This window comes from Polypterus senegalus, chromosome 1, assembly GCF_016835505.1.
Source record: "Polypterus senegalus isolate Bchr_013 chromosome 1, ASM1683550v1, whole genome shotgun sequence".
Taxonomy (NCBI): Eukaryota; Metazoa; Chordata; class Cladistia; order Polypteriformes; family Polypteridae; genus Polypterus; species Polypterus senegalus.
Window position 1 is genome coordinate 243495262 of NC_053154.1, and position 19441 is coordinate 243514702.

Below are 19441 nucleotides of genomic sequence, written 5' to 3' on the forward strand. Positions count from 1 at the left end.
TGTATACCAGGATTAATTCTAGGCCTGTTGTTATTCTCAAACTGAATGCATCCTTTGGGCCTTTATCTTTAGAAGCACTAAAGCTACACACACATCTCAAAGCTTTTACATGCTTTTACACAGATGATCCTGAGGCACTATGAGCATTCTGATCCAGTGTCTTACTAATATTACACAACAGGTAAGTATACATTTCTTTAAACTTAACATATAATTATTGACAACAACAAAATTGTGAGGTTCACAGGAATACATTTGACTGTCTAGTCTTACAGATCACTGGATTTCCTATAACATTTAAAGATGCTGAAAAATTAATATGCATACAAACTTTTGTTTTTAGTCAATCTGACTACTGTAATACACTCTTAACAGACATAAATCAACGGCATCTAGTTCAAAATCTGTAGCATAAAAAAAATAAACTCTTGAGTAAAGTACTGATTGTCTGTATACTTCAGACTTAATATTAAAATAATTTTAATTGTATAGAAGGCTCTGGACAATTCTGCACCTTCTCAGTTTGAGCTTTGCTCCTTTTTCATTGCTCATCATAATCTTAGATCGTCTTAACACAGGCTTGCTTATTATTCCGAGGGTTGAGCATAAAAGAACAGCTGTGTCAGCCTTTTGATCTTTTGCCCCAAAAATGTGAAATGCTTTACTGATAGAAATACTATGGAACATTTAAAAACAAATTGTAAAAAGATGCGACTTTAGCTTTGCATTTTTGCAGTTCCTTTTTTTTTTGCACTGGTTGAAATATATCATAAGAGGTAAATGCAATACACCTTACTTCAAACAGCTACACTTGTCACTAACCAGTGCCATACAATCAAAGTATTCCTCAGTCGCATTTGATGTTAGGAGGGATGTGAGTGATGCGACTATTGACTAGACCCACTGCATCAATCTTCTAGTTTTGAACATTATAACATAATGAATGACTTTATTACATTTATGTATTATGTAATGCCCAAGGAGTGCTGACCAGTCTTTTGGCTTTGCCCTCTTATGCCCTCTGTCATCCCCTGGGAGGGAGTTTTTCTTTTTTCTCTGCCACTGGGTATCTGACTACTGCATCAGACTCCCCTAACTTTTACCTTTATAACTAACAGACTTTAATAGCTGTGTATAGGTAACAGGAATTCCAAACTATAGTACAAGTTTTGCAGTGTTTATTTTTATATATATTATTTCTTTGTAATTGTAGCTCTTTAGTTTAACATCTTAAAACACATTTTGAGTTACACTACAGTATTTGCATGAAGATGCAGCATATAAATAAATGTTGTTGCTAGCATCATTATATACATTCTCACACATATTAGACATTGTTGGTGTGTTTTCTGTCAGTAGTTCTGAACTGGAAACAGTCTAAATGCAATTTTGAGTTGAAAAGAAGTTTATTTATTTGAACAGTGTCTAAATAATGTTTTATTTCTCACACTGGTTAATCCATATACTGTTATATATATATATTACTACAAATGACTACAATTCTGTTCCAATGAAATACTAAATGAAAAAGAACAAAAAATCCCCTCAAAAGCAATTAGACACACTGTCACAAAGTATCATATACCAGGGTAGTTTATGGGGCACAAAGAAGGCAAAGTTTTACAGTAGTTGCCCAATTTAAGCAACTGTTTATAAATTAAACAATGAACCGTGATATAATAGCTATAATTAATCTCATGGCACTATAGTTGCCTAGTAAAATAGATATAAAATAGGGTCTATTTTAAACAACCCCAAAAAATGTAAACACTGTGTTGTGAATGGTAGTTGCAATACACACACTTGCACACGAATAAATATTTCTTTATTTTAAATGAAACAAAACTAAAAATAATTAAATTAAGCTGTTACATAAAAAACACCTGACCAATATATCACTTGCTAGCTGTGCTATCCGTCTAAGACAGGTGGAAACCCAAGTTAAACACAGACATCAGCTTTAACATTTGCAGTGTGCCATCTAGTGGAATGTGTTTTGTAATGCATGTAGTAATAAAATGCACTGCATTTCATCACTAAAATTGGTAGTAATAAAATGCATTTCTGCAAATGTTTGTGATGCAGCAGCTCTGTTATATACCTTTTGGTATTGGATTTGCAAAAGCCATGTTAATATTTGTGATTTGCTAGCCGTTAGAATGACCAATGCAATGCATTTAATTACTACAAATGTTTGTGATGCCCCATCTGTTGAAATGAGAAAAAAAACACAGCAACTGGACAGACACACAGACACTTGTCCTTTTACAAAAGTGGTTTGTAGATGAAGTGACTCATGTAAGTCAAAGGTTTTGGCTCACTTTGTATCCTTGAGTAAAAACAAAAATACTATGTATACATAGAATTGAAAAGGAAAAATTGATTAACATCCTTTTCACTTTTTGGTGTATATTACAGAAGAATTACACCCACCTGTTTTGTTATATTGCCATGGAGCAAGGCTTCAATGTGTAACCGTGACAACAACTGAGGTATAAAAGCCTTGAGACGTGGAAGAGTGACATCTGCAAATAACATTTGAAAAGAGGATATAACATGCAAATTAAATTAGAAATGAATATGTCAAGTCGTATAATACTTAAATATACTGTACATGCATACTTTTGTTCAATGTATATGTATGTCCACATATTATGATATAAACAAAGAGACAAAAACTTCTTAACAATACACAAAATATTTCTTCTCTTCTATGCAAGGTACGGACTAATCAGACTGTTCTTTCTCATACGATTTGTACATTTGAATCCATGTAGTGTCTGACTTTCCCACACTAATGTTAATCTTCTGATAAAAGTACTTAGTATACAAACTGATTCTTCAAGTAAACTGGAAACACACATCCTTGAAGAGGTCATCTTAAATATCTTCTCCTACAGAGAACAGCAGCCGGAACTGGCCTCTCTGTGTATTCGCTAAACTGTTTTTTTTTTTATTATATTTTTAAATTATTCATACAGATTTAGATCTAAAGGCAATTTGTTCTCATACATAAAAAGAATAAAATGTTTAAGGATTACATTATTTTTGTCAAAATCTCTGTTGTTAAAAGTTCACATGCTCCTTTATTACTTTCTGTTTCAGGAGCTGTCAGAAAGCTATAGCCAGTAAGGACAATGTAAATAAGCAGAGTCCAATCTGCAAACATCTTAAGACTGGTAAGAGGGCCTAACTGAGATCAGCAATGCGTATAAAAAGTTCATAATAATACATTTAATTTATATAGCACATTTCCCACACTTACTTCACAGAGTCTCAGAAAGAAACAGCAGGTATACGTAACATTGGATACAAATGTTTCATGAATAGAACACTAAAACAGGATATACTGAGCATTAAATTGAATAAAACACAATAAACCTGAGTAAAATACAAAAATCAATACTGAAAGAAAAGCCTAGCAGATAACATCATTTGTGATACAACACTCACATACAAATAATCCTGAGCATCTTGACAGAGAGGGAAACTGAAAAAGGAGGCAGAATGTCCAGTTAAGTTAAAAGCCTTCCTGAACAGATGAGTTTTAAAAGAATGAATGGAGTCGGCTGATCTAATTAATTTTGGAAGGTCAAGTCTGGGCCCTGTTACTCACAGAGAGCAGGTTAGCACAACAAGATTGCCAGAATCAGAGGAACTTAGTGGGCAAACAGAAGCATTGTGATGGAGAAGGTAACTGATGTAGTTTGGTGCAAGGCCATTTAAAGCTTTGTAGCTTAATAATAGAGTTTTATATTCCATCCTGTAAGACACAGGGAACCAAGGAAGGCAAAGCAGGATAGGTGTGATGTTATCGCTGTTGCTGGCTCATGTTAGGACACCTGCAGCAGAGTTTTGTATGAACTGGAGCTATGATAGAAGATTAGAAGTGCCACCTGCCAGTAAAGAGTTACAATAATCGATGCGGGATGTGATAAAGGCATGAGCAATTTTCTCAGTATTAGAAAAGGAAAGGAATGAGCAAACACAGGATATGTTGTGGAGGTGACAGTAAGAAAGTTTCTTAATATGGTTTATGTGGGTGGAATAACTGCGGTGGGTTGGCGCCCTGCCCGGGATTGATTCCTGCCTTGCACACTGTGTTGGCTGGGATTGGCTCCAGCAGACCCCCGTGACTCTGTGTTTGGATTCAACGGGTTGGAAAATGGATGGATGGATGGGTAGAATAAGAAAGGGCCAAATCAAAAATGACACCAAGATTCCTTGCCTTAGAAGAAGGTCTGATGAGATTACGATAAAGAGTGACTTGAGGAGTTCATTAGTGCCAATTTGCAGGAGTTCCATTTTGTTGCAGTTTAATTTTAAGGAGTTCTGCTCCATCCAGGTTTTAATTTCACTGAGGCAAGATATGAGCTGAGAAAACTCTGATGAAGTGAACTTTTGACATTGAAATAGAGTTGAGTGTCATCTGCATAAAAATGATTACCTAGTCCGTAGCTACGAATAACATGGCCAAGGGGAAGCATATAAATACAGAAGAGAAGAGGGCAGAGGACAGAGCCTTGAGGAACTCCTTGTGTGACTGGCGCCGAGCTGGATCTGCTGTTGCCAAGGCTATCAAACTCAGATAGGACTTGAACCACTGGAGGGCAGTGCCAGAGATACCCAGTAAGTTCTCCATTTTGGACAGTAGAATGTCATGTCTGACCTGAGTGTCAAATGCTGCACTGAGGTCTAACAGAATTAATATGCTGGTTTGTCCAGAGTCTGCTTCCATAAGCAAATCATTAGCTACCAGAAGCAGAGCAGTTTCACTGCTGTGCTGCGCCCTAAAACCAGAATGAAAGAGGCTCCATCAAATTATTTGAAGTAATTGGTGAATTAGGAGGCTACAACACGATCAAGAACTTTTGACAGAAAAGGTAAGTGAGAGATGGGCCGAAAATTGTTAAGATTGTCAGCATCAAGACAAGACTTTTTAACTTGGGGGTTACAGAAGTGATTTTAAAAGTGTCTGGCACAAAGCCAGTGTGCCAAAGGATGCATTTATTAATGTCATAACAGTCGGGATTAGAGTACCTTTAAAAAGTAATCAAGATGATTCTGCTGTGCCACCATTAATTGCAAGGTAATGCAGTTCAGCAACTTATAAGCTTTTCTTCACAACCTACCACATATGTAAAACAATTCTATACAGCTGCACTACTTCTGAGCTGTGAATTCTGATCAATGTCACAAGGTGAAACTTCCAACTTACCATCTAAGGAATCTTTCAGCTCATCTTTGGTCCAAGCTACCTCAGTCATTAGTAGCCGGAGATAATACATTGCATGTTGATGTGGCTGCTCAGCACGGAAATTGTTTAGAGATCTCATGTACTGAAAGAAAGTCAACAAAATTTTAAAATATATGAGCTTATAAAGTTATTGTGAAAGAAGACAGCATTTGGGTAGAGGAAGGAATAGCCACGTAAAAAAATAAACAAATGATTTCACTTCAAAAAAGCAGGCTCTAGACTCATTTTCATTCCTAAAACAGAGTTCTGGTGCATTATGTTCATCTACCATTACAAAACAGACACTTTGCTCTAAAAGAAATGTTGCCAAGACAATCATAGGTGGAATTCATTTTAATACTTTAAAATAACTTAATTTCAGTTATTTAATTATGCTCATGAAAAAATGTGCCTTAATGTCACATAGCACTTACAGTATTAATATTAAAATTGTAAATAGGAATAAACGCTACAAACTTCTAAGAATAATTTAACAAAACAAAACATACTAAGACAATATGGAGCTCCCTTATTTTTATACCTTCATAAAAGTCCTTAATCTCCTCTTAAACAAAGATCACCTGAATATACAGTGTGTGTGTGTGTATATATATATATATATATATATATATATATGTTATATGTACCCACACCTTAGAATATGTACAGTATGCAAAATATGCACTTTCGTTTGCAAGCCATCCATACATCCCTCTCATGGCTTAACACCTATTAGCAGTGAGAGCGTTTCTGCATGCCACTGATTCAGTGGGTTGTGCCACTAGAACTGTAGTCTTACATCAGAACTGCAAATGATGAACAGACAGCAGCAGAGGAAACAGGCTAAGATCAACAAAACATTTACAAGCAAACACTGTTGCAGTGTGGTCGACTACAGAGCATAACCTGCAAAACAATTCACTTTCGAGGGGCCGGCCATCCACTTCCTATTGCAAGAGGAATGTCAATTGGATGGCAGAGATCACAAAAAAATCACTGGGCTCAGCTAAATTTACTTTATGATTTTGAATAATGATCACTTCAAGAAGAAAGATTAAAAGAACAGAAGGAATGCAACAAAAGCTACACCACATCAAATGGGATGTTATTGCCCCATGAAACAGCAGATTGAAGGGCAAGGGACATTAAGCAATATCATCTGTTACACTACAGAGGAACAAAAGATGGCAATACAAGTGGCACTGCATTCACTGTCAACAAAAAGCTAAAAGGGAACACTGTCGAATACAAGAATCTTTCATCACAGACAGCCTAACTTTCAGATTGTCTCACCTTCACATACCCCAACTAATAGAAGTACACGCAGCAACAAGCAAACACTGCACTGAAGTGAGATCAACACCTGTCAAGTAAGCCATAACAAGCAACCCTTTTAAAATTACAACATACAATATGACTGGAAGGATAGGAGAAAAATAACCACACAAAACGACTTTTGAGAGATTACATTAACATATATTTTGGGAGACAAGTTATACACCATGATGCCATCCAATCGATACTGTGACACTGATTGTTTCTCCCTTCATGACAGCTAGTCTATCACGGGAATGACTGACACGCGCACATCCATGCACCATCTCATTCAATTCAATTTGGGAAGAAAATGCAAACTTCACATCAACAACAACCAAGCACATGATTCAAATCCAAGATGGAAGATCCATGAAGCAGCACCACTAACAATTGTTCTGCCTCGACATCCTACATAAAAGCTACTCCTCTATACAGAACTCACTCTTCTAGTAAACAACATTTCCATTGTTAATATTTTATGGCTCACTTCGCTTGCAGCTGCAGTGAAATGACTCACTTTAAATAGGTCTGAAACTACAATTTTCTTTTCCTCTTCAGCTGCTAGTAGTTGTCCACTGACAAATAACCATTTCAAAACTACTAACCTAAGTGCTACAAGTCACAACTTTAAGGTACTGGATTTTAATTACCATAAGAATATCAATGCAAACTGTAAAAGCTTTGTTTTTAAGTTTATGTTTACATTCTGGATATGCACATTTTCAAACCATTTTCTCAAAAGACAAAATTGCTCTAAACAGCTTCAAGCACAAGTTACATTTCATGCTGAACTTTCTTATTTTTGCCTAAACACCAACCATAACAGGAGTGAACAGGAAATGTATTTTAACTGCAATAGTCTGTGATAAAATAATTATTTATAGTTTCCTTTCGTTATCATAAGGATGCCTCATAAACACAGAAGGCATGTTTTCTTAAACTGAAAACTTTGCTGCTTCAAAGTGGACATATCTGGTACTTTTTTAAAGACTTTTTCTTTCACCTTTGTACCCTGGTACCTTTCAGGATCATAACCTGCAACTGGATAACTAAAGGTCACAACACTTAGAGCAATGCAAGTCCCTTGAACAAAAATATGATCTCTGCAAACAACCTTCTGAAATATAGTACAAGTCATCACCTTCTTCTCCTCATATGATATGATAAGTTAATAATATTAAAACATGCAATACAACAGAAATTTCTTTTTTTGGGTAACTATAAGAAGTTTGCTGGGGCAGTTAAGGATTGTGCATAAATACAATGAAACCTTTTACATGTTTGATTCTTCTAAAGTATTGAAGTTGATCAGGTCAATTTGCATTACAACCATAAAAGTATTAAAACATTTGCACTGTAGCTTCAAAAATAAAAGATTCTGATACAACATACGGTAAACCACAACCCAGTAGAAAAAATATTAAACCTTACCGCCTCTTTAATGATGTCAAAACGCTTTTCATCAATATCAAAAGTAGCCATTTTCTCAATGATCTTCTTCAGGAGAATGTGCTGTTTATCATTATAACCTTTTACAGAGAGCTGTGGAAATAAATTAAAAATATTTGAAAGTTACATTGTGTGAACTACGGGAATACAAGAAAGCTAGTGGGTCTGTTCATTCTTGCCAATCAAGCTAAGCGAAAACCAATCAAAATACCCAAAAAGTGTACCAGCCGTGACACCTACTTTTTCAGATACTCAGAGCGTATATGCTTTCATTATCTGTTAATCTTTTACAACACACAAGTCAAATATATTTCTATGATATAATTTAATTACTGCCTCAATTATGATAATACTAGTACGATGCTTATTTAAACATACACATTTACTTATTTTTAGAATTACTATATTGAGGACTGATTTATTTTACTCAAACTACTGTAAATAAAATGATACCAAGTATACTATATATTTAATGTTATATTAAGTATACCATTAAAACAGTAAAGGCATGACAATCAACAAGCAACCGTCTGCATTTCTTTATTTGGGTCACATTTGTGCTTGCATCTTAATCACAAAAAACATTTGCTTACTTACACAGTAAATCTAAAACTACCAAATTATTAGCAAATTGAAAAATATATATTGTACTTCCAAAAGGGAAGAGTTTTTTTTTTGCTCATAATAAAATAGATAAACTATAATTAAAAGGGAAACTCATTACTGCACATAGAAAGTGTAAACAGAATATGCAGGGCTGAATTATACCAGCAAAGTTATCAAGATATGCATAAGTAAAAGTATTACTTTAATGTTCATTCCTTGGGTAGGGTGGTGAGTATTAAACATCTTTAAATTAGAAAAGAACAAAATTACCTGCTGTATTTTCATGTCTCTCATTAATTAAATGGATGGGAGCATAAATCTATTTTGGTGCAAAAATGGTGAAATTGAAAACTGTTCTCATACTACTACACTGCAAAAATTGTGCCAAACACTGCATAAACAGAACTGAATAAACTGATTACATCTAATAAATTATAACAAATCGGTTACTACAAATCTGATTAGCTTTATATTATGTATACCCTATGAACCAAATAAAGTCCATCAAAATATGGCTATCTTAAAATATGTCAAAAATAAAGCCAGGAAAGACTTAAGTAGCAATTTTTCCACTTGTATTACAAGAAACATATTTTTTTTAAGTGCTAAACTGAAAACTTCCTGATATACTGTAAATATTCCTAATTAAGAAGCATGTCTGAAAAATACCAGGTGTAGGAATTAAAATATAATATATACAGGCATGAACATGGCATAGCTACTGCCCCCAGGTAAGATAAGAATAATTTTCATATTTTAGTAATATTAATTATTGAAAAGCATCCATACCAGGCTCAAAGTGCTTAATAACAACAAAATAATTTGCAACCCAGAGCAAACAGCAAGTTAACCAATGAACACACAGACACACAATGGGATCTGCGGATGGAACTGTTAACCTCACGGTTAAATGTCTTTTGGTTTAGCCATTAGATCATAGTGCCTTGCTTTGTGAGAATAACAATGCAGAGACCACAATCATTGTTCAGGCCTGATTTTTCAATATATATAACTATAATATAATGTATGTAATTAGGCTATACAATGGATCATTAAGTATTAAGGATTTAGGCAAGTGTTTTTTATGCTAGGTTTGAGGGCTTCTTAAATAACTATACTTGTTCCCATTGACTTTTATTTTTATTTAAACACATGAACAAGTGAAAACTATTTTCTTTTAAAAGTGCTAAAGATGTTTTTCTTTTTTCATTAAAGGAATGCTCCACACCCAAAAATATAATGTTTGAGTGTTGCTTGTCCTATGTAGTTTGTAGTGATGGGCAGTAATAAAATTTTAATGTCATGTTTCATGCATAATGGGGAGAAAATGTTTATTATATAAATACAATACTACACTGCGGTGGGCTGGCACCATGTCCGGCATTTGTTTCCTGCCTTGCGCCCTGTGTTGGCTGGGATTGGCTCCAGCAGACCCCAGTGACCCAGTAGTTAGGATATAGCGGGTTGGATAATGGATGGATGAATGGATATAATATTACATTCATTATTTCCAATGTGGCTTTAGTTTCTTTTTTTATGATATGCACCAATTTTTCAGGAAGTATTTAACAATATTTTGTAAAACAAAGCAGGTGCTTTTCACGTTTTGAGCACATGAATGACTAACTAACACGTGGATTATGCAACACAACATGACTTTTTGTCCTTTTTCTGTGGATATACTTCACATTGTTTGTCAATATTGCCTTTTATTATATCATAAACCTTTTTTCTCCAATTTGCATGAAAACATGACAACACTACAAACTACATAAAGTTATTAACATAAATAAAAATATATTTTTTGGATGGATATTTCTTTAAGGAACTATTGAACAACATCAGTAAACTTTAGTTCTTATAACTTAGACACAAGTACAAATACATTTACCATTACTACTTAGTCACATACATTCACAAATTTGTGTGTGTGAAGCAAAGTATAAGAAGTAGTCCTTACAAAATAATTTACAGTTAAAACCAAAGAAATCTACATATTCAGTCTTAACAAGTAAACATTCACCCATTTTCCAAAGCCAGTCATTACATTAGTGTTGCAGGATGCTAAAGCCAATCCCAGTAGCACAAGGAATAATTCAGGAATGAGGCTATAAATCCCATTTATCACAGAATACAAACATGCACCTACCCACATTTATGCATCCTGACCCAGTTTAGACAATTTAGAATCATTCAAATTTGTTATAGTACCATTAACTGCACTCATTATCACGCAGTAATAAAATTTCTGTACAGCTCCAAATCAGTAAACATATGACAAAAACAACAGAACACACACCAAAAAAAAAAACCACGCAGAAGTGCCATATACAAAAATCACACAGAAAGAACAGAAAACTACAAAGGTAACTATGACATATCACAATAGTAACAGACAAAGTAATGGTTACAGTAGGGAATAATTTGAAATATTAGAGGTAGGACTTTCAAATCTATCAGGGCAAGTTAGTATTTCATTAAGTGTTGAAGTGACAGTGCCATTTATGGCTAACAGCCAAATGAAGAGCCAACAATTAAAAAGATAGGCCTTCAGTCTGGATTTGAACATCACAGATGGAATGAGAAGCCTGAAGCATTTCAATAAATTAGCATTAGGTTTGGTTTTATAATGGTAAGAAACTAGCATCAGAACATCTAACTTGTGTAACCTGTTTATAGAGTAAAGGACCAGCACAGATGAGAATTGTGGAGTACTGGACTAACTGTTTAAAAGAGTTTTGAAAGTATTTTGATATCGTAATGAAAGGCAATGCAGAAGTGAGGAGTTATAGGCTCAGCTGTTGTTTGTGTCAACCTTGCAAACTGCATTCTGAGCCTGTTGTAATCTCTTGATGCATTCAACAGGGTAACCATTAGAATGAGGATCTATGAGGAGTGTTAAAAGCTTGTCAAGAGCAGGAAGTCTGATATTGGCAATGTTTTCTAATTGATAAAATTATGGTTTGACAATCACACAGATAGGAAATCAAAGATCACTTAACATGGGATGAAAGCAGGAACCCAAAGAACCCTGCATCTAAACACGAGAGTACATATAGACACTAAACTGCCAGTGATCACTGCAAGATTTGAACCCACATCAAAAAAGTCAGCCAGCAGGGCTAAATACTGCTGGTTAAGGCTTCTTCAAAAAAGTATTATCCATCCATCCATTTTCAAGGTACATTTTAGAATTGTTTTTTTTTTTTTTTTAAACACACCATTTCACTATTTTCTCAGCTACTGTATGCATCATGACATTTCTCAATGAAACCTGCACCCAAATAAAAGTAACAGACTATTTCCCACAGTACACATCCAATGTTACATTCTCCAGAAAGATGGGCCTGCACATTTTGGTGCAAGGCAGCCAGCAATGGAAACGTCAATGCTGTATTTTCAGCTCTTCTGGAGTTACCTTAAGCTAGCACACAATTACTGATTGAAGATGAAAGCAGTTACCAGTCTTAATCTTTTCCATAACATATATATTTTGCTATTAGGCTTTTTCTATAATCTCAATATTATCTTCATATCATATCACATGTTCAAAAAACAAATACCTTTTCTAAGAGTGTTTTATGCACAGGCGAGTCTTAGATTATGCCAGTCTTGGGTTACAGCAGCTCCACAAATAAAAATGAGCACAAGAAACGCCCAAATTGTTCTTTATAAATGAATTTCAATTCATTTTCATCTAATGACATCTGTTTTGTACAAATGAAGCAAACTAGTACCAATGAGGATGAACAGGTAGCAGCTGTCACTAACTGTGAAAAACAGTACTGCATAATACGGACTTTGTCACCATTTTTAACTTTTTTGTATGCACATATCTTTGAATGTAATTGGCAGCATGTGCAGTTGTGTACTAAGTAGCTCAGGCACAGGAAACTACAGGGTGGGCCATTTATATGGATACACCTTAATAAAATGGGAATGGTTGGTGATATTAACTTCCTGTTTGTGGCACATTAGTATATGTGAGGGGGGAAACCTTTCAAGATGGGTGGTGACCATGGTGGCCATTTTGAAGTCAGCCATTTTGGATCAAACTTTTGTTTTTTCAACAGGAAGAGGGTCATGTGACACAAGAAACTTATTGGGAATTACACAAGAAAAACAATGGTGTGCTTGGTTTTAACGTAACTTTATTATCTCATGAGTTATTTACAAGTTTCTCTTTGTTTACAGCCATTGACATGTCGCAGAGGTTAACATGTGAGGAGCGGATAGAAATTGTGCTGATGTCTGGTGAACGCAGTAACCGGGTCATTGCAGCAGATTTCAATGCAAGACACCCTACGAGATCACCCATCTCCCATGCTACAGTTAGCAAACTGCTTGCTAAGTTTTGTGAAACTGGTTCAGTGTTGATTTGCCAAAATGTGAACGCATGAAAACTGTCACTAATGAAGAAACATCAGTGGCTGTCCTAGCTTTATTCAGCAAGAGCCCACAGCGTAGCACTCGCCGCATGTCACTGGAGAGTGGCATTAGTCGAACATCCCTTCGGCGGATATTAGCTACTCACAAATGGCACCCTTACAAACTCCAGCTACTGCAGCATCTCAACGAGGATGACCCAGATCGGCACACTGAATTTGCAGAATGGGCAAAACAAAAATTGGAACAGGACCCTCAGTTTACGCAGAAGATTTTGTTCAGTGATGAGGCAAACTTTTATGTGAATGGTGAAGTTAGCAAACAAAACCACCGCTATTGGTCTGACACTAACCCAACATTGGATAGATCCCTCCAAGACTGTTGGAACAAAAAAATTGATGGTGTGGTGTGGTATATGGGGTACAAAAATAGTGGGGCCATTCTTCATCAATGGAAACCTCAAGGCCACTGGATATGCGAAATTGCTACATGATGATGTGTTTCCCTCTTTATGCACTGAAGCTGGCACATTCTCTGAGTTTTTCCAGCAAGATGGTGCACCACCACATTATGGGTGTCAGGTCCGAGCATTCCTAGATGAACAGTTTCCTGGAAAGTGGATTGGTCGTCTTGGGCCAGTTGAGTGGCCCCCAAGGTCTTCCAATCTGACCCCCTTAGACTTTTATCTTTGGGGTCATCTGAAGGCAATTGTCTATGCTGTGAAGATACGAGATGTGCAGCACCTGAAACTACGGATACTGGAAGCCTGTACTAGCATTTCTCCTGCGGTGTTGCTATCAGTATGTGAAGAGTGGGAGAAGAAGGTTGCATTGACAATCCAACACAATGGGCAGCACATTGAACACATTTTATAAGTGGTCAGAAACTTGTAAATAACTCATTAAAGAATAAAGTTACGTTACAACCAAGCACACCATTGTTTTTCTTGTGAAATTCCCAATAAGTTTGATGTGTCACATGACCCTCTTCCTTTTGAAAAAACAAAAGTTGGATCCAAAATGGCCGACTTCAAAATGGCCACCATGGTCACCACCCATCTTGAAAAGTTTCCCCCCCTCACATATACTAATGTGCCACAAACAGGAAATTAATATCACCAACCATTCCCATTTTATTAAGGTGTATCCATATAAATGGCCCACCCTGTAGATTGATTGGCAACTGGACATAATTCTCATTATCCTAAGTACATGTCCCAGTAATGCCTTCTCAGGGAGTAAAGATGCTGCGAGGGGAAGTGGGAGTTATCTCGTAGTAATGACAGCAGGTGTCACTGAATGTAACCAACAAAATGCACATCAATGCTATAACATTTGTCAAAAGTAAGCAGCTAGATAGGCAGCTGTCTCTTTAGCTGAGGTAATGTAGAACCTGCTGCTTGTAATTCATAATATTCTATAATAAACCTGATAGTCATGCCATCTCCAGGGGTACAGCTGTTGGGATGAGGAGGCGACACACTTGGCGATCCTTCAGCAAAGACAGCACATCTCTACTGAAAGATTAATTTGTCAATATGTGGTGGGTTTTAATGTCATCATTATGCATTTTCAAACTCTATCAGTTACTGTGCTATTATCAAAACTGTAGTATGTTTAAACATAAAGTCAACATACTGCGTATAGACTTATGGATCTTAATTTCAATTATTTTTGTGTTATGATTTAAAATACAGTAGTATTGCTGCACTATGGTTTCATTAAGTCTGAATTTGTTTCTGTAAAATAAGTAATAAAGCATTATGCATTTTTGACATTTTTTTTCTTTAACTGACCATTTCAGCATAAGCTCCAACTTGTATACAAAATCCAAGGGCTGTCTGTATTTGTCCCATAATGTTGCTAAAAGCTGCAGAGATTCCTTTTTCCACTAGTCAATGCTTCCTACCTGTCATTTAACCACTGGTACACAGGCAATGGTGGAAAACAGCAGTGTGTGGTGGGATTGCTGGAGAGATACTTCTTTATCTTAGAAACCCAACATCCTATGGATATCCTGCCATTTTACAAACAGCTATTAAAAAGTAAACAAAACTTGTTAAAATGTTTGCTAGAATGGGAAAGTTCCAGGAACTGTATTTGGTTTTCAACAAGTAAACTATTAAGTCAGTTTTCCCACAATTCTGGACTTGGCTTCATCCACACATGTTCACAACCCACCATAAAATATTTATATACTTGGAGGGCAAGGAGAGGACAGTGTTTAATGTTTGGGAGGCATAATAAACAACTTCCTGGGTGCCACATAATTTTTGTTAACTGCTATTTAGTTGATTCATTTGAATAAATGAATTTTTAAAAAAATGTGAGAAGTTTAGAAATACAATTCATTCTTTATTATTAACAAAAGTGGGTTGATTTTTTTAGCTGCTGGACTACTGATGCTACTTTTGAGTGGCAGAAGTTAAATACCTAATTGTTAGAAAGAAATAAAAAGTCATTAGTATGAGGGCTATTTATTTGAAAAAAATTCTATCCATCAAAATAAAAGGAGGAATAAAACTTTACGAATAGGAGAAAGCATGGGTCAAAGGGGCATTCAAATTAAATATTAAATGACAAGGAAGAAATTACAGATGATATGCTTGGACAGAAATGTCTTAACAGTATCTGTTGTTCTGCTTGCAAAATGGCAGACGGTAGAGGAACTACACCGCTGTAGCAAACCTGGGTATGCAGACAAGCCGAAAACAAGGCTACACCCAAGGTTCTCGATTTACTGGCTGAGCTGATGATCTACACAGAAAATAGAAATACAGATGCCTGGAAAATTTCTAGTGTATTTCTGTGTACTGTCACTCATAGAAGATGCCACCTTTATGCATGGTCAGTCTTCTCCATTTTCAAGGCATTTTTTTAAATAATAGCACTGATGTTTACAGTCTTCCAAATCTTACGATTACACTGTCAAAATGTAACCGAACCAGAAACCACTTGCCATAATGTGCATTATTATGTGTAAGGGATCTACATATGTACAACTGTTTTTAGTTTTTCAAGACATTCAGAATATGTAATGAAAACATTTAAAAATAATAATTAAAAAAGCTTATAGGAGATTGGTTAGTGGCAAAACACTACTCATATGAAAAACATTTTTGAAATCTTGAGATCAAACAGATTAATGTGTTATTTATAAATATGACTCTTACTGTTCAATAACTAAAGACATTTAGAAAACAAACACAAAACAAAGATTAGGTTCTCTTAATTTCACTGCAAGCTGAGAAAACCAATTTAATTATTAGTATAATGTGAGTAATGCATCACTAACTGTAAGTTGCAAAATGCATCCCAGCTCACTCCAGGCTTAAAAACCTTCCCTTCATTTCCCTTTACATTTACTTACAAGGATTGCATTCATTCCTGAGGCTATGCCATAGACCAAACCTGTGAGACGTGCTGCATATGTATACTCTTTTAAATCATCCTTCAATAACCTGAGAAACAGGTAAGTCATGTTGCAATGGAGTGGATCGGCATAAAGGTAGCGACTAACAAAAGAAAAGAAAAAAGACAATTTTTTCCCCAAACCTCCAATACAGAGACAAATGAACGAGAGAACTGACTGGAGTATGTATATGCAGCATAGGACCGGCTTATCCATTTAATGCAGTTGTGGGAATGAATAGGAAGGTGAAAAGCTAAAGAACAAAACAAGGTGGCCTTATTTTTTCCATCATTACCAAAAAGGTAGAAGTTGTATTATTTGTCAAAAAATAAAACAATTATTTGGAAATTGTTATGAACTGCAGGTTTTTGTTTTTTTTTAATGATCTTCATTTTATATAGGTAATCAGACTCACTGCCCTTGACTATGATGCATTCTGTAAACATAACAGCATTCTCTCGGTTAGTGTTCGGTTTGCCCAAATTTGTATTTTTTATATTTTGTTTTATTGCAAACTCAAATTGCTGTATAAAGTGAAACTGATTATTCTTGATATGTAATTTAAAAACAGAAATCTCATGATTTGACTGGTATTCACCCCTATCCTGGCAACCTCGAAATAATAAAATATATTGCAGTCAATACAGATTAATCAGAGGACATCAATGCAAATGAAAGGGGTGGTTTAAACATTTAATGGTGGCTTTCAGAAACTGGACAGCGACTAACAAGCATAGAATTGCTTTGATTTGATTTGATTATTTTCTCCATCAGAAAAGCTGTTTTCTTAAATGCACATTCATACATCATACATAGAGGGATACACATCAAATTAACTAACACCTTGATTTGACCATAACTTTGAAAAAGATATATCCAACCTTTGTAAATGCCAAATTAATTGGACACAGCACAATATTGCATGGCAGGGCAGCAATCTGTATGAGTAATTGCAAATACTAACTGATTTAATCATATTTAAAAATGTTGTTAAATACATGTAGGTATGCTGGACATGACACCAACAGAGAAACCATAATCATGTTAAAGTATTAACCTTCTATTCATTTGTCAGGGCTTGGTAATATTGCCATATCGTTCTGGAACCGTGAGGTCGCTGTTGATATGCTACCTGGTCTACAGAAAAAGCACCTCAAGATAATTTGTAATTATTTCATGAAAATGTAGAGCATGCTGAACATGTTATATGTCTATCGTGTCACCTCAAATAAATACAGTTAGATGAAAAAATGCCATTTCTGGATAACTGAGTGAAAGGTCAGGATTATGTCACAACGGAGAATTCTCCAGATTGCCAGACTTGGTACTTCCACTTCAAGGGGCACCCACAGGAAATTTACAACTGGGAAAATACCTATTTCCTATCTGTTGGATAGCATGTGAATGCAGCATTACCACTGTAAGAAAGAAATTCATCTGATGCCCTCAATCCCCTTTTTTATATGTTTTTTTAAAGAGTTGTAGCTTAGAGTGACAAATCCTCCCAGTTGATACAGTGAATTTAAAAAGCTGAAAAATGAAAAGGAAAGCTTGACCAGTTAACAATGACAGCACCATCAAGCTGCAGGGGAGCTATAATAAAAGGAACTTTCATATGAAAAACAAAATGTGCCTTTTGTTCTCACTAGACAGAAACCTGCTTGACACACTAATGACAATGGAGACTATTCCATCAACAAAAAAATAACAGGAACAAGCAGTTTTTGAAAATGGTGTGCTATTATAGCAAAGTTTGATGGGAACCTGAAAAATGACTCCAATGTCACATGGTGATGTCTTAAGTAAGGCAAACCTCAGTGGAGAAAGTCTAAAACGTGCAGCAATCCTACAGTAACTACAAACATGTATACAACATGAAAGGCACTCACACTGCTCCTATTATTCTTTTAGGGTAATGCACACTTATTTCTGGGTTATAGACAACTACTGCTATTCATTTTTAACTAGGGAAAAGGGATAAGCAGTCACTGGTATGAAAGAGTGACACTCTCACATACACATCCCTCACCAGTGCGAGCTTCACAGAGAGGTTGTGCTAAAATCCAGTAAAACCACTATAAAAATTAAATAATTAAAACAACCCCAACCCTTGTCTCACAACATAACGATACAGTTCTAAGAAACTTCACTAAACTGGACTAATCGTACATCTTTTTCTGTTTCCGTTATTTAGCAGCTGTACGAGAAATTTACTTTTCTGACTTGCCATATCTGGTTAAAAAAAAAAAAAAAAAGACACCAAGTGCAGCTAAATGAACGTTACATTTCTTTCAAAACAAATCACCAAAGGACTTGACTGAACCAGCCAAGCACCAAACCTTAAAATGAGGAGTATATGAACATCTACTTAAAACCTCAAATGAATACTTAAATACATATGACTAAATACTAGGCATACAGAGGCTGAAGTTCTCATTTGCTATCAAAGATGTTACTAAAAAGAATTAACCTGGGGTGAATATTCAAGTAAATCAGATATTTCAGTTTTTATGACACAATAATATAAAAGGCATTTTCTATTACTAAGCAGGCAGCAAAACAAAATTTGTAGGTGTACAAGAAACAAGGAATATTTTCTTAAGATATCATTGATATTTAAGGAAAAAATAGACCTCTTGTTATTTCTTCAGCAGAGGGGAAAAATATAGTTCTATGTGTATACCTTTTTAATTTTTTCTATTCCTTTAAATTTAGGTACTTACATACATCCCATAGATGTTATTTTGAAGGTCACAGTTCAAGCCAGCCAATTCAGCTGCATATGCATACTCGTTGAGTGAATCTTTAAGTAGCTCAAGGTACAAACAGGCCATGTTACAATGCAATGGATCCACATAAGCAAATGGGCTGAAAGAGAATGCCATAGGTAAAGGATATGATTTTCTTCCAACTCACTCATCTTCAGGTTGATGTGTTGTATTACACACAGTCCAGCAGAATAACGAAACCAACCATTTAAACAAAACACATTTCATCATGCTAAAAATCAGGACATACTGTAAGATCAGCTGATAT

General features: G+C 35.4%; 1 protein-coding gene across 4 annotated transcripts in view; it reads right to left on the minus strand.

Annotated features, from left to right (window-relative positions):
* Nucleotides 1-19441, minus strand: part of ide (insulin-degrading enzyme) — a 118017-nt gene that overhangs the window by 38222 nt on the left and 60354 nt on the right. For 3 of the 4 annotated variants that reach the window (XM_039770897.1, XM_039770924.1, XM_039770915.1), the window contains exons 15-18: nucleotides 19129-19273; nucleotides 7985-8095; nucleotides 5219-5339; nucleotides 2434-2525 (exon numbers count right to left, since the gene is read on the minus strand). In XM_039770897.1, coding sequence (XP_039626831.1) covers nucleotides 2434-2525; nucleotides 5219-5339; nucleotides 7985-8095; nucleotides 19129-19273 — 469 coding nt within the window. Of the gene's footprint in view, nucleotides 1-2433; nucleotides 2526-5218; nucleotides 5340-7984; nucleotides 8096-16363; nucleotides 16509-19128; nucleotides 19274-19441 lie in introns of all 4 variants that reach the window. The other variant, XM_039770906.1, reaches the window with a different exon arrangement.